Consider the following 16783-nt stretch of genomic DNA (forward strand, 5'->3'; position numbering starts at 1 on the left):
GATAAATTACAGAAATTCCACTACAGTATCTTAATGGGAGATTTGAATGCGCAAGTAGAACAAAAACTGACGGAAGATTCTACATTGGGAAAACTGGGCCACAATGTCAGATCATACATCAGAAAAATTTGCTGAGAAGAATAATGTGTATCTGCTTAATGTATTCTCCGAGAAGAAAAGAATTGGAAAATGGACAGGCAAGAAGTAAATGTAACACAAAAAATTTTGTCAAACAACAAATAAAGTAAGCAAAATGTAAGGCTATTAAACCACTTTTGAACTGCAAATGATATAAGGCTAAAAACAAATATCATTAGATAGGAAGTCAGAAATACAGATTATATGAAGTACCTGTCCACTTCCATGTCTGAATGGTCAGTGTGTCTGACTGCCAACCTATTAAACAACTTGTAGCATGGATTCCAAAAAGAATGATCCACATTAACAGCAGCAGCAACAACTTTTTACCATGAACATCTGAACCAGATAAAGGAAACAAAGCCATTGGGACTTTTCCATACTTACCTGAGGCCTTTAATTCTGTGAATCATGGCATACAATTATGCAAATGAGAAACTTATTTTTATAAAATGTGTAGTTCTAAATTTTGAAACAGTCCAAGATGGAAGACAGTGTAGTAAACCATGTTATACGAACAAAATTAAGATCTTAACAGGAAGATCAGCATACAGAACTGTGGAGTCCCTCAGGGAAATATTCCTGGGCCTTTTCTGTTTCTTTTTATAAATTAATGACATTACATATCCACAAAACTTGAAGTTCATGAACTATGCTGCTGATCATTTATTAGCTGGGGCCATACTGAACAGCTACAGATCCAAAGCACTAAAGAGAACATTGAACTAATCACAGAATGTCTAACAATGAATAAACTTACAGTAAAACCCCATATTAACAAACCCGCTTTTAAGGAATACTTTCATTGGTCCCGGCGATAACGCCGTAAAAATAGTGTTCCTGAAATTCGGTTTTAATGAATAGCGCTTTCTTTTAAATCCCACTTTTAAGAAATAAGTGTGTTACAATTCGCAAATTAAAATACAGCCTGCAGCTGCACTTCTTGTTTTCGGACATTAAATCGTAACGTTAGGCTTTGATCATTTGTATTCTTAAAATCGATGTCCGTGTTAGCGTTCGGATATTGGTCTCGTATCGATAGTTGTGAAGTTATCGAGATTGGTGAATGTTAAACTGATCATTTGAAAACACAATTCTTCCACACTACTGCGCTTCAGCTGTCTTCTCTGATGCTATAATGAGAAAGCATTAAGTGTATACTGTAGTTATGTAGTCTACTTACAATAGTGTATATGTAATATGGCCAGCAAACGAAGAAATTATGATAATGTACTTACTCTTACACCCACTATTGAAATGAGTGAGCTGTCTGCTGCTGATATCGGTGAAAAAACTGAAATTGGTGGTGACAGTGGTGGTGACGAGGATGATGATGATGATGATGATGATGATGATGCGGACTCACCAACACCAAGTTTTTCTGCAGCTGTGGAAGGACTTGCGAATGTTAGAAGGTATTTCTCATCCTTCGTTGTGGATGAGTCAGTCCTTAACAGTATTAACTAGCTGGAATGACAACTTCTAGGCGTACACTGTGCTGGAAGGAAGCAGCAGACTACTCTTCTAGATTTTTTTCAGAAATAAAGACAGTATAGCAGTTTTATTCATTATTGCGATATCTACCATGATGATGATGATGATGATGATGAGGTCCCATGCTCCGAGGAGCATAGGGGACGATGCAGACGACCCGCACTGCTGTACTAAGCAAGGCCCTAGTGGAGGTGGTTTGCCACTGTCTTCCTCCGACATATCTACCGTATTTATTCGAATCTAAGCCACACTTTTTTTCTGGTTTTTGCAAGCGGAAGTTCTGAAAAATGTTGGTAGGTGCCGCCACAACTAACTTCTGCCATCTAATATATGTAGCACTACACAGGCATGCTTTGCAGGAACAGAGATAAATACTGGCGCCAAAACCTATGCGCCAGTAAATAAATTAAAAGAAAAGGTAGAAGAATGTAAACATTATGCCATGTATTCTTTTGTGTTTGCTGCTATCTCATTTAAATCCTGTCTGCCTAATAAACTACGAAACTAGAGTGAGACAACAGCAAACACGGAAGAATATACATATAATGTCATGTTTATATTCATATTATTCTTATGCTGAATAGTGATACAGTCAGAAATGAAGCACGAATCTAAGATGATTAATTTCTGTGCAGAATGTAATGTACTAAAGAGGCATCTACAAATATTTTCAAACAGAAAAATTTTCACTAAACTCTTGTTCGAAACAAATTCTATCATACACACTCTATTTTTTGGTTCTTGTTGATCATTATCAAAGAAAGCAGCAGTGTAAGTAACAACAAATAGCATTTTTGTTTTGGTTATGAGACAATTCCTCTCCCTCCCTCTCTCTCTCTCTCTCTCTCTCTCTCTTTCTTTCTCTCCTTTTTTTTTTTTTTTTTTTTGTAAGCCGCTGTAGCGCGCACAAAAGCAAGCCATGCTGCGAGCAGTGACAGATTGTAAACACTCATTATCAGAATGCGACAAACAATGCATGACACAGTACAATAATGCATTTTCAGCTTAGAGGGACATAAACACCTATAACAAAGAGAACGGCACTTATCAGATCAAAGCAAAATAAGCAATTGATTCAAACCAGACGAAGCATCTGAAAAAGGAAGGGTACCCGTAAAAATACGGATGGAGCGCCTGACACATAGCAATGGCTACGTGGTAAAGCTTAACTGTTAAGCTTACAACTCGAACCAAACTCCTGTAACTCTATTTTCATCCATTCGACCTTAATTGTCTCTCATGTTACAATGGACCAACTTTGTTTCTATTTGGAGGGGTGGTCTAAAACTTTTGTCTCCCCTTGAATTTCAAGTCTCAAATTTCAGGGGGGGCTTAGATTTGGGAATTTTTTTTTCCTTAATTTCAAGTCTAATTTTTCAAGTGCGGCTTAGATTCGAGTAAATACGGTAATTCATTGAGTGCCACTAGCTAAATAAAATTTTCTCCTCTTAGACCAAGATAGCAGTTGTTTACATTTGCCACAAAACATTTTCATGTTCACTGTATTTTTGTATGCAGCACAAGGAGTGTTTGTGATTATGGAGTATTTATAAGGCCTAAATAGCCTAGGTTCCAATTTTGATTTTGGATCACTTATTTAGTTCATTTTGACCTAAATCCTTATTTAAGGAAACCCCTCTTTTAAGGAACAATTTTTTTGGTCCCCTGAGAGTCGTTAGAAAGGGGTTTTACTGTACACTGAATAAGGGTAAGGCTGCTGTAATAAAGTTCTTGTTAAAGTATAACCAGTCTCAAACTGAATCACTGTCTACAGTTGATATGTGCAATAAATGTAAGTTTTTAAGCACTGTGATTGATAAACACCTTAAATGGGAACAACATATCAGCTACATCTGTTAAAAGATTACTAAAACATCTCTCAAATTATAACTCTTCCTGTCCTTATAGGAATGTACTAAAGAATAAACCACTCACATTTATAATATGTGGTTGAAAGTTGGGGTGAGGCACCCACTGTCTACATGGATAGGATATTTGGGCTTCAAAAGAGAGCAGTTAGGATAATTGCCAACATGAGCAAACACCAGTTCTGTAGGGACTCCTTTAAAAATTATAATTGACTGACTGCATATTCATCGAATGTCCTTAAGACTATAATGTTTGTAAAAGAGAATATTTATAAAGTGTGATGAACAACAGCGAGAGTCACAGTTACAATGCAGGAACGAGATGTCATTATTATAAGATACTGAATAATAAGAGAGTAATATAATTGGATAAATAAGAACTCTACTACCCAAGCAGCGACAGAACACACACATAAAAGTTTATAATTAGGCAAGCTTTCGGAGTCAGTGGGTCCCTCTTTAGGCAGAATGGTTGAAGAGGAAGGAAAAAGGGTGAAGGAAAAGAACTGAAGAGGTCTAGGAAAAAGGGTAGATTTTGGGAAAGTCACCCGGAACCACGGGCCAGGGGAAACTTACTGCATGGATGAGAAGGAAAGACCGATTGTCGGGGACTGCATCGGACGAGATTTGAAAACCTGAGAGCTTAAAGGTGGAAGACAGGGTAATATGCAAGACAGAGAATACTGCTTAAATATCACACATGAGTTAATAAGAGTGGATAGCTAAGTGCAATGTATTTAACAGAGGTGGGAGGGGGGAGATGAAAAATAGATGGGTAAGACAATGAAAGATGTAGAAAACTATAATAGAGTAAAGAAAAAAGTAGTTACTGCGAAGGAAAGCTGAGACGTAAAAAATTAGTGTAAATTAAAGCCAGGTGAGTGGCGAGAAACAAGCGCATGATTTAGCTCTAGTTCCCACAGGTGGAGATCTGAGATATTATTGTCTGGAGAAAGAATCAAGATCACGTGTGTGGTTTACATTGGCAATCTTCATTTATGTGTGTGTTCTGCAGCCACTTGGTGAGCAGATTTTTTTATCTATTCAATTAAATTATTTTGTCAAAAATTGACTGTTTTTGTTGAATAATAAAGAGCTATAGATTAGTCAATTTGAAGCTGGAAGATATTTCTATAAGCAATTGCCAAATAATACAAAGCAACTCCATGGCAATCTTTTTAGAGGCAAATTGAAACAACTGTTACTGAAAGATGTTCATACTCACTCAAAGATTTCTAAGATGTATTACTGATAGTTCTACTTTTAAGTACCACCATAACTATTGATATATGTGGTAAATGTTTACATAAAATGCTAACTGTAACTTTTATACGAGAGGCGTTCACAAAGAAACGAGCCAGAGGCATAATTACAGAAACCAATACCTGTATGTTAGAAGTATTGACCCTGGCTGTTGAGACACTTGTTCCACTGTGACACAAGGTGGTGAATGGCTGTCTCGTAAAATTCCCGGGGCTGCAATGTTAACCAGTTCTGCACGTACAGTTGGACGTCATAGTCCAAGGTTAATCGTTTGCCACTCAGAGCTTTTTTAAGGGGACCAAAAATGGCATAATCACAGGAAGAGAGGTCCAGACTGCGTGGAGGGTGGCCGAGAACCTCCCACTTGAATTTCTGCAGGAGTGTTGCCACTGTGTTGGCCATATGAGGCTTTGCATTGTGGAGCAGAACGACCCCACAGGTGAGACTACTTGGTCATTTTGATTTGATCGCTTGGCAAAGGGTGGTCCAGGTTTGCGAGTAACGCTGGGCTTTCACTGTTGTCCCGTGCTGCAGGAAGGGAATCAGAATGGGGCCATCTTGGTCAATGGAGAACCTTTCCTGTACTCATGTGGACGGCCTTGGCTTTTTTCTATTGTGGTGGTGACCTTAATGCTTCCATGTGAGACTTTGTTGTTTTGATTCTGGTTGGAAGTGATGATATCATGACTCATCTCCAGCCATCACTCATGCCAGGAACGCATTCCCTTAACAAGCATAGCACTGTAGATGAACAAGACAGTGGGTCTTTCAACATGCTTCCTGGTTTCGTTGAAGACTGTGGGGCACCCATTGGGCACACACTTTCTGCATGTGCAGTCAATCCTTCATGACGGTGTGAACACTTCCAATGCTCAATCTCACCACGGCGGCTATGGCTTTCACTGTCACTTGGAGGTCCTGGGTAATCAGTGCATCCACCAGCTGGACGATGTCATCAGTAATGCAGTGTGGTGCTCCAGACTGTGCATCATCAGCCAACGATTTCCGTCCTGCCCTGAAGCACTTGTGCCATGCCTTGAACCTTGCAAGGGACATGCAGTGTTCACCATACACTTGTGACATTCATCGATGAATATCCATACCTCCTACTCCTTCCACTGTCAGAAAACAAACAACACCTCTCAGCTCTTCTTTTGACGCCTCCATGTCACTGTTTGCAATGTGACTGGCAGCAATGCTGCTGCTGGCTCTTTATAGTCACGTGATGTGCACGGGTGCCCTCTAGCGATCGGCTGTGAACTTCCACGCACTGGTCGGAACCACACCTCGTTACACGTACCATGTATTACCTTCCTGTCACCGGTTTGCGCATTCCAGACTCCAGCTCGTTTCTTTCTGACTGCACCTTATATATTCATTATATATACAGGATGATACTTTGTAAATGTACACAATATCACCAGAACTATTCTCAGCAGCCCTATAAAAAATTTTCAGGCCCCTCAAATGTCAAAATGAAGAAGGAATACACTTCAATGGAATTTATCTGAACTATCTTCAGTCTGCTGATGACACATCTTCAGTCTGTTGATGACACAGCACTGTTTGCTTCTAGTGCACATAAACTTACAATGAGACTTAAATAATATTGTCATGTAGAAGAAAGTGTAATTAGATGAATGACGAACACTAACTTCACCTAACAAAGGTTTATTCAGCACTTGCACACACGAGAGTGCGGAGCGAACTGCCTCTGGCCAGAACACATACGATATTACAAGGTGGTCCATTGATAGTGACCGGGTCAAATATCTCACGAAATAAGCATCAAGCAAAAAAACTACAAAGAACGAAACTCATCTAGCTTGAAGGGGGAAACCAGATGGCACTATGGTTGGCCCACTAGATGGCGCTGCCATAGGTCAAATGAATATCAACTGCATTTTTGAAAAACAGGAACCCCCATTTTTTATTACACATTCGTGTAGTACGAAAAGCAATTTGAAATGTTTTAGTTGGACCACTTTTTTTTTGCCTTGTGATAGATGGTGATGTAATAGTCACAAATGGATAAGTATGTGGTATCATAACATTCTGCCAGTGTGGACGGTATTTGCTTCGTGATACATTACCCGTGTTAAAATGGACCGTTTACCAATTGCAGAAAAGGTCGATATCATGTTAATGTATGGCTATTGTGATCAAAATGCCCAACAGGCATGTGCTATGTATGCTGCTCGAAAACCTGGACGATGTCATCCAAGTGTCCGCACCGTTCACCGGATAGTTATGTTATTTAAGGAAAGAGGAAGTGTTCAGACACATAATGAAATGTCAACCACAACCTGCAACAAATGATGATCCCCAAGTAGGTGTTTTAGCTGCTGTCGTAGCTTATCCACACATCAGTACCAGACAAATTGTGCAAGAATCTCAAAAACGTCGGTATTGAGAATGCTACATCAACATCGATTGCACCCGTACCACATTTCTATGCATCAGGAATTGCATAGCGACAACTTTGAACATCGTGTACCGTTATGCCACTAGGCACAAGAGAAATTACGGGATGATGATGATAGATTTTTTGCACGCAATCTATTTAGCGACAAAGAGTCATTCACCAACAACAGTCATGTAAACCGGCATAATATGCACTATTGGGCAATGGAAAATCCACGATGACTGCAAGTGGACATCAGCAACCTTGGCGGGTTAATGTATGGTGCGGCATTATGGGAGGAAGGATAATTGGCCCCCATTTTATCGATAGAAATCTAAATGGTGCAATGTATACTGATTTCCTACATAATGTTCTACTGATGTTACTACAAGATGTTTCACTGCATGACAGAATGGCAATGTACTTCCAACATAATGGATGTCCGGCACATAGCTCGCGTGTGGTTGAAGCGGTATTGAATAGCATATTTCATGACAGGTGGATTGCTCGTCATTCACCGGTTTTGACGTCCCCGGATTTCTTTCTGTGGGGAAAGATGAAGGATATTTGTTATTGTGATCCACCGACAACACCTGACAACATGCGTCAGCGCATTGTCAATGCACATGTGAACATTACGGAAGGCGAACTACTCACTGGTGAGAGGAATGTCATTACATGTATTGCCAAATGCATTGAGCTTGGCGGACATCATTTTGAGCATTTATTGCATTAATGTGGTATTTACAGGTAATCACGCTGTTACAGCATGCATTCTCAGAAATGATAAGTTCACAAAGGTACATGTATCGCATTGGAACAACCAAAATAAAATGGTAAAACATACCTACATTCTGTATTTTAATTTAAAAAAACCTACCTGTTATCAACTGTTCGTCTATAATTGTGAGCCATATGTTTGTGACTATTACAGCACTATCTATCACGAAGCGAAAAAAGTGACCCAACTAAAACTTTCATATTTATTTACATACTACACTAATAAGTAATAAAAAATGGGGTTCCTATTTTAAAAAACGCAGTTGATATCCGTTTGACCTATGACAGCGGCAACTAGCGGGCCAACCATAGCGCCATCTGGTTTCTCCCTTCAAGCTAGACAAGTTTCGTTCTTTGTAGTTTTTTCATTTGACGCTCATTTCTTGAGATATTTGGCCTGGTCTCGATCAATGGACCACCGCGTATGCAGTTACAGAACATTAGTGGTTACCTCTAGAATGTACTCGAACCGAATGCAGAAATTAAAATTTTACAGTTCAGGTGAGTTTTGAACTCATGACCCTCCATGCAACAATCTAGTATCATAACCACTACACCACGATGACTGTGCTACTCAACTTCTTCTGTGACATTGCTCTCTCCTTAAGAGAACAGTGTCTCGGTGTTACGTTCTTCTAGTCCTGGAACGAGTCATTGGTCCTGCATGCTCCGACTCCCGATGACTGATGTTCGTCATGGTGGTGATCTTAGAACTTCCTTTGCCGCTACGTTTTTCGTCACCTTTCTGCTTGTTGCCTGTTGCTGGAGCTTCGAATTTACCCTGGGTTGCAGGATCCTTAGAAGGCTTCGTTCGAAGGACGTGTCCCAGTATCTCTGCTCTTTCGCTGTCTTGTGTTGAGGTCGAAATCTTGAACTTCATAAGTAACATCAGACAACGGTTTCACAACCTTATAAGGTCCAAAGTAGTGCCTGAGGAGTTTCTCAGAGAGACCAACCTTCCGAACAGGAGTGAAGATCCAGACGAGGTCACCAGGCTGGTAGACAACAGGGCGGTGGCTTTCTTAATACCTTCGGCGATCGTTTTCTTGAGCCTGCAGGGTGCGGAGTCAAGCTAACTGCCGAACTTCCTCAGCTCTGGTTAACACCTGGCTGATGTAGTCATCCACGTCATCAGGATGTAACGGAAACAGTTTCCATCGTCATAGTTGCCTCACACCCATGCACCAGGAAAAATGGCGTAAATCCTGTGGTGTCTTGTTTGGCGGTGTTGTAGGCAAATGTCATGAAAGGTAGCACCTCATCCCAGTTACTCTGCTCAACACTGCCGAACACTGACAGTAGGTCAGCCAAGGTCTTATTAAGGCATTCAGTAAGCCCATTAGTTTGTGGATGGTAGGCAATTGTCATGTGATTAGTAATGTTGCACCAACGGTTTGTCTCTGACACAAGACGCTATTGAAAAACCTTCCCTCAATCCGTAATTAACGACCTTGGGGCACCATGTCTTCCACAATGAATTTGTTTACCTCGGATGCTTCGGTTGTTTTTACAGCTTTTGTAATGGCATAGCGTGTCAGATAATCAGTGCAAACAATAATCCATCTATTGCCACTAGCAGACATTGGAAATCATCCAAAAAGGCCAATCCCAATATGCTGGAAAGACATTTTGGCTGATGGAATTGGTATGAGTCGGCCTGGTGGTTTCTGAGGAACTGCCTTTCTCCTCTGGCACTCTCGACAGTGCGACACACAGTGATGGACACCCCTAAATAAACCTGTCCAGAAAAGTCTCTTGCGGATCCTATTGTGTGTATTAATAAATCCTTAATGTTCGGCCTCAGATGTGTCAAGGAATTTCTGTAGAACATTTAAGCGCATGTGTTTAGGAATCACTGGTAGCCACCTCTTTCCAAACAGATAAAAGTTTTTCTTCCAAAGTAATCCACTAACTACCTTAAATTGTCCTTTCACATCCTCTGACCGATTTAAGGCAAGCATAATTTGAGATTTCTTGGTGTCCTCCTCCTGCTCAGCAGAAAGATCCTGGAGTGCAGTGAGGCAATCGCTATCTTCATCAGTCTTGATGGTCTTGCACGGGGTTTCTTGGGAGACAGTCGGCATCTTGGTGTTTTCTTCCACTTTTGTACACTATGGTAATGTCATACTCCTGAAGACGTAGTGCCCACCTGCCTAGTCATCCTGTTGGATCCTTAAGACCTGTCAACCAACAAAATGAATGATGGTCTCTAACAACTGTGAATGGCATCCATAGAGATACTGTCGAAATTTGCACATGGCCCAGATCCCAGATCACAGCAAGATATTCCCTTTCTGTAGTTGAGTAGTTTCCCTCAGCTTTCGTAAGTGTCATATAAGCACTGGCTATAACCTTCTCTTTTCCATCCGAAATTTGCACCAGAACAGCACCAATCCCATACCCACTGGAATGTGTGTGTAGTTCTGTAGATGCTCTCTCATCACACAGACCAGTTGCAGGGTCAGTCGTCAGAGCTTTTTGCAGCACATAGAAAGAATCTTGTTGAGCACCACCCAAGATAAATTTAACATCAGCTTTTAACAACTCTTGGAGTGGCCTGGCTTTGATAAAAAAGTCTTTGATAAAACAACAGTAATAAGAATATAATTCGAGGAAGCTTCTCACATCGCTAATACTTTGAGGAACAGGAAATTCCAGTATAGGTTTCACCCTTCTGGGCCTGGCTGCACACCTTCGTTTAACACAAGGTGTCCAAGTATTTTGATTTCTTTTGCTCCAAAGAGACACTTTCTTGGATTAAGTTTCAGTCCGCCTTGTTGCAGACACTTAAGAACGGCCCTCAGTCTTTTTATATGTTCATCAAATGTCTCTGAGAACACTATAATGTCATCTAAATAACAAAGACACATCGTCCACTTCAGGCGACTTAAAAGATTATCCATCATCTGCTGGTGCATTACACAAACGGCATTACCTTAAATTCATACAGGCTCTCAAGGGTGATGAATGCAGTTTTCTCAAGATCAGCCTCATCTACTTCGATTTGCAGTATCCCGAGTACATATCCATGGTTGAGAAAAACTTAGCCCCCTTCAGACAATCTAGTGTATCGTCAATTCGTGGACGGGGGGTAAATGTCCTTTTTAGTTATCTTACTAAGCTTCCTGTAATTAACGCAAAAGTGCCAACTGCCATCCATCTTCCTGACAAGAACTACTGGTGATGACCATGGGCTCTGCGAAGGATAAATGATGTCATTCATCATCATTTTCTCTACCTCCTCGCGAATTACTCTGTTGCTGGTGGTGACCATGGGCTCTGCAAAGGCTAAATGATGTCATTCATCATCATTTTCTCTACCTCCTCGCGAATTATTCGACGTTCCGTTGCTGACACACAGTATGCTCTCTGGCTTATTGGTTGATGGTCTCCAGTGCTAATCTGGTGCTTCACAGTCGATTTGTCTAATTTGCTCTTCATCTGAAGCATTCAGAGGACTCTTGAAGAATGGCAAGTAGCTTCTTCTGTTGTTCCTTAGTGAGATCTGGCGATAGTTGAGCTAGAAGATCTCGTCTCGTAGTGGTAGCGCCAATTTCACCCACAGACTCAGCATGGGAGGTTTCTATGATGCTCAGCTATTAGGCAATTAAATACTGGTGGTTATCCTGGGTCCTCCAGACATCAGTCTTCCTTGGTGCCCCAGCAGGTTCCTCAAGCGGTATTGTAGGAACGCAACTTCACCTGGGTCTCGACTTTTTCACTGTATTGAAGGGAAATGAAGAACGGGAGATTGGGTTCAATGTCGGTTCCACTTCCCCCCTTTATGATCTCTTGGAGCGTCTCGGTTTTTCGCTCGCCGTGCAATCCAAGTGCCTTCTGAACTTCCTCCCTCACTATCTGACAAAGAACACTTGTGAAGTCAGTTCTTTCCTCCATCACAAACATCGATACCACATTTGGAAGCTGTTCAAACTTCTTGCGATGTAATTCTTCTTTGATACATTGTCTTTATATACTGGCATCATTTTATGAAGTTGTCTGCTGTCTAAACATCCTTCAGGAACATGGCTTGATACATGTCCTCACCAACACCCTTCATGAGATGTGCAACCTTATCTTCCTCCTCCATTCTAGGATCCACTATTTTACACAGCCCCAAGATGTCCTGAATGTAGGATACTGTAGTTTCTCCTGGACGCTGTGCCCTGCACTTTAATTTATCTTCAGCCTTGCACTTCTGCTGTTGTGTGTCGACGAAATACTTGCGCAGTTCTGCCTGGAATACTTCCCAGCTTGTGAACTTCTCATTGTTGTTCTCATACCATTGCTTGGCAGTGCCCTCCAAGTAGAAAATTATGTTAGCCAAACATATGGTGTTATCCCATTTGTTAAATTTAGCTACACGCTCATATACCTTCAGCCACTTGTTTGGATCTTGGCCATTGTCGCCATAGAACCCGGAAAGATGTCTCATGTGGTGGCACACAGTTGCTGTCATCATAATGTCTTCTTCTTCTGTCTCTGATAGATTGCGATCTGTTGAATATGGCTCGAACTCAAGTTTCTCGCCATGTAAACGGCAGCTCTGTCGTAGCCTTATGGGAGCCACTGTGTCATCGGTAATGTGCGCTATCACAAGTTCCAACACCCGGTGCCTCCACCAGAATAATGTCACGTAGAAGAAGGTGTAATTAGATACATGACGAACACTAACTTCACTTAACATTCATTTATTCAGCACTTGCACATACAAGAGTGCGGAATTAACTGCCTCCGATCAGAACACATACAGTCTATATACAGTTACAGAACACTCCAGTACAATGATTCTTGGCATTTGTGGATACTTCTAGAATGTACTCGAACCAAGCATAGAATTTAAAATTTTACAGTTCAGGTGAGTTTTGTGCTCACGAACTTCCAAGCAACAGTCTAGTATCATAACCACTATGCCATGGTGACTGTGCTGCACAGCTTCTTCTGCGACAATATGTAACAACATATCTACAGAAAAATAGCATAAAGTATCATTGAAGTAATAAGCTAGTGGATGAGTGTTTACATTTAAAGCAGTAGAAGAAAACAACTTCTTGTATGGCAAAAGAAAAAAAAGAGTAGACATGATCCCAGTAAAATCATTAGGATGATACAACTGTGCATAGATGGCTCCCAGGCAGCAGTGAAGTTCAGAGGATCCATATCCCCCACCTTTCCAATCAAAACAGGCTTACGACAGGGAGATGCTCTTCCATGTGTCCTCTTCAACCTTGCATTAGAGAAAGTGGTTCAGGAGAGTAATTTACATCTATACAATGGTCTCCAATTCGAACACAGTGAAGTAAAACTCCTGGCTTATGCACATGATATAGTGTTGCTGAGTGAAACTGAAGAACTGAAAGACATGTACAGATCTCTCAGGCAGAGTGCCAGCAAAATCGGGCTTTTGATTAACCAAGAGAAAACCGAATATATGGAAATAGGTTGAGTCATAAACCCAAATACTTACTTTGAAACTGATCAACATTCTAAATTCAGAAAAGTTCTCCAGTTTAAATACCTTGGATCACATTTCAACAGTAAAAATATCATACCAATGGATATAAATGAAAGAATAGTCTCAGGGTCAAGATGTCTGTACTCACTAATCAACCCACTCAAAAGTAAGGCTTTGTCAATCACCACAAAGATGAAGATATACAACACTATTATCTGCCCCATAGTACTGTACGGTTCAGAAAGCTGGACACTTACAAAGAATGATAGGGAAAAACTGAATGTTTTTGAAAGAAAAGTAATGAGAAAAACCTGGGGACCTGCGTTGGAGAATGGTGTATGGAGAATTCAGTTAATGAAGCAGCCCACTATCATCCAGAAATTAAAAAGTAGGAGACTGTAATGGGCTGGACATGTGGCCAGAATGGAAAACAACAGAATCACCAAGAAAGCATTTGAAGGAACTCTCCAGGCAACAAGACCATTGGGCCGACCTCGTATAAGGTGGAAAGATGACATAGAGAAGGACATCGCAGCATTAGGAATTTCCGCAGGGTGGAGAGAGGCTGTGAGAGATAGAAGGCGGTGAAAGCAGATTGCTGCTGATGCAGCGCGTGGTCTACAGGGCCTGTGATCGTTGAAAGGGGGGGGGGGGGGGGGGGGAGAGAGAGAGAGAGAGAGAGAGAGAGAGAGAGAGAGAGAGAGAGAGAGATTCTTTTAGCAGAATGTATCTAGCACAGAAAAGTATTTGTTCAAAAGCTAACAAAGTTTTAAATCTTGTTTACTTTCCTGTTGGTGACTTGACACTGCTACTATTCTTGTAATTTGATATAGTAGCAACTGTTTCCTTCCTTTCCTGACTTGTCATACCATTTCATCAAACTTATAGAATAAATTTCTGAGTTGCAGATGTTTGCCTGATCAAACAATTGGTCAAAGGCATGGTACTTATTTACTAGTGCTCAATGTCTAAAAAAAGTCACCAATTCTCTTTTGGTGAGAATGGGAGTAACAGTGGCTTTCCTGTAGGAATGATGAAACGTGTGTTCGGAACAGTACAGAAAATGTAAGTCAGAAAGACCAGTTCGAGATTTGAACAGCTAGTGCAAAATACATCCAAATCACTTTATTAGTAGCTCAAAATTCAAATAAATGCTGTATGCCATCTCACCTCAGATCTTGAACAGATGCTTGAAGCTTCTCATTGAGGAATTCAATGTCAGCAACTATATCTTCGTCATCAAGTTTTCTTTGTTCCAGGATACTCAACTGCTTAAGCACTTTACACTGTACCATAGCAATACAATGTTCCTTTGAAACTTGGCTGTCTTCTGGCGTTTCAATAAGATTCTACGATCAGAAATAAAACACAATACAAATATGACAAAATGAGACCATAAAGGATATTTAATAGGAGTGGAATGTTAACATCATACCAAAATATAAAAATTGATTTATGGTAATAAGACACATTGGGAGCAATGAACAGATACACAGATATTAGGTTGGTGCATTAACCTGTAGTATTTTTGTTTTGCATGTTGGTTTCCCGGATTTATTTGTCAATTGTCATTTTTTATTTGACGTTCACTGTTGCTAATTGAATGTACATGTTGTAATTTTGTAATTCTGGGATAGTGAGTGGGGCTGTGGACTCAATAAAATTGAGTTTCAAGTGGAGTAATCTGAACATTTCTGACATATTCTTGTTTCCTGAGTTCAATAGAGGGATGACACCAGCCAGAAATATTTGCACCTTGTCAGGGGATAATGGAATTGGACAGAGCACAGTAAGAAAATGGTATTCTCATTTTCAGGAGGATCATTTTGACATTAGTGACCCTCCACATTCAGGCAGACCTTCGAGGTTCAATGAAATACCTTAATCCTCATTGATTCACTTCAGTGTCCTTGAGAACAACCAAATGTGACGAACTGTGATAATTCCACCATCGTGCAACATCTGCATGCAATGGGAAAGGTTCAAAAATCAGGTGTATGGGTATCCCATGCTCTAAGTCAAAATCACAAAAATCTGCCACAAAAATCAGCAGGTGGCTCATCAATTGGCTCATGAATAATGCTAACCATTCCTGTTGTGTATCATTACTGGTGATGAGAAATGGTATCTTCTATGCTAACATAAGGAAATGAAAGGAATGGTTGAGTTCAAATAAAGCAGCAGCTCTCTACATGAAGACCTGTGCACATCCACAAAAGACAATGTCATGCATCTAGTGGAATAGCGACCGTGTGGTGTATTACGAATTGGTTCCCCAAGGTGTAACCATCACTCATCACTGCTGACAGTAACTGCCAACAACTGAGACATCTTGCATACGCAATCCAAAAACAACGATCAGGAAGATTGCGTGAAGAGCTACTACTCCACGATAATGTCTGCCTGCATTCTGCTAGACTGACAAGAAACAGTATACAGGTATTGCGTTGGGAAGTCATTCCACAGCCACCTTACTCACCTAATCTTGTACTCACAGATTTTCAACTTTTTTCCTAACAACCTTCAAGGAACTTCCTTTCCGGATGAAAATATGCTCCAAACATGGCTCAACGAGTTTTTTGTCCCAAAAGCAAGTGATTTTGAGAGTTACAGAATTTACCCCAGCATTGGCAGCCTGTTGTAAATAGTGAAGGAGGATATATTATTGGTGACATAAGTCTCTGTTAGGTGTATCTGTTGTGTTTATTAACCTTTTGGAAAAACACTATGAATGTATGCACCAACCCAATAAACTGACGCTGTTGTCACATAAGAATTTTCTGTTAGCCTCCCTCACTTTTAGCTTCTAGTAAGAGAATGCAAAAACTACAAGCTGAAAAATCTTTTGGTTCAGCTCAGTGTTCTGCTCACTATCTACAATTTCATAGTTTATATATAAAGTTTGTTTCTTGATCACAAAACAGCATATTTATTACTGAAGTTTGTCAATATTGGAAAATAATATGCATTTAACAGAAATAGGTCAATGATGGAAACATGAGAAATTGCTGTGAGGACAAGTCACAAAAGAAGAAAAGTAGAAATGAGCTTCCACACTTGAGGTGTATTACTACAAGCAGGCGAATCTTGTGTACCCAGAAAGATGAGACAGAGTTTGATGGACTTATCTGAATTCCATCCAGCATTAGTATCTAATTATGCTTCCTGAACTTGTCACTGTTAATGTCTTCATACACTTTTTTTCTGCAGCAAGCTGCAGCCTTTTCTTTTTTCCTACCACTTCCTCCAGCCCACTCCAGGACACTAATTTTGTTTCTGCAAATTTTTCCACACCAAATGGCAACTACGTATTTTGTTAAAACCTATTAACTACTACAAGCAAAACTGGTACAGCTGTTGTTCACATAACTGTTGTACACT

The 16783-nt window shown here is 40.4% G+C and overlaps 1 protein-coding gene across 5 annotated transcripts in view; it reads right to left on the minus strand.

The window, feature by feature from the left end:
* Positions 1-16783, minus strand: part of LOC126336404 (V-type proton ATPase subunit H) — a 149146-nt gene that overhangs the window by 9960 nt on the left and 122403 nt on the right. For all 5 annotated transcript variants that reach the window (XM_050000094.1, XM_050000092.1, XM_050000091.1 and 2 more), the window contains one exon: positions 14573-14751. In XM_050000094.1, coding sequence (XP_049856051.1) covers positions 14573-14751 — 179 coding nt within the window. The remainder of the gene's footprint in view (positions 1-14572; positions 14752-16783) is intronic.

Source organism: Schistocerca gregaria, chromosome 2 (assembly GCF_023897955.1).
Source record: "Schistocerca gregaria isolate iqSchGreg1 chromosome 2, iqSchGreg1.2, whole genome shotgun sequence".
In the NCBI taxonomy this organism is placed as follows: Eukaryota; Metazoa; Arthropoda; class Insecta; order Orthoptera; family Acrididae; genus Schistocerca; species Schistocerca gregaria.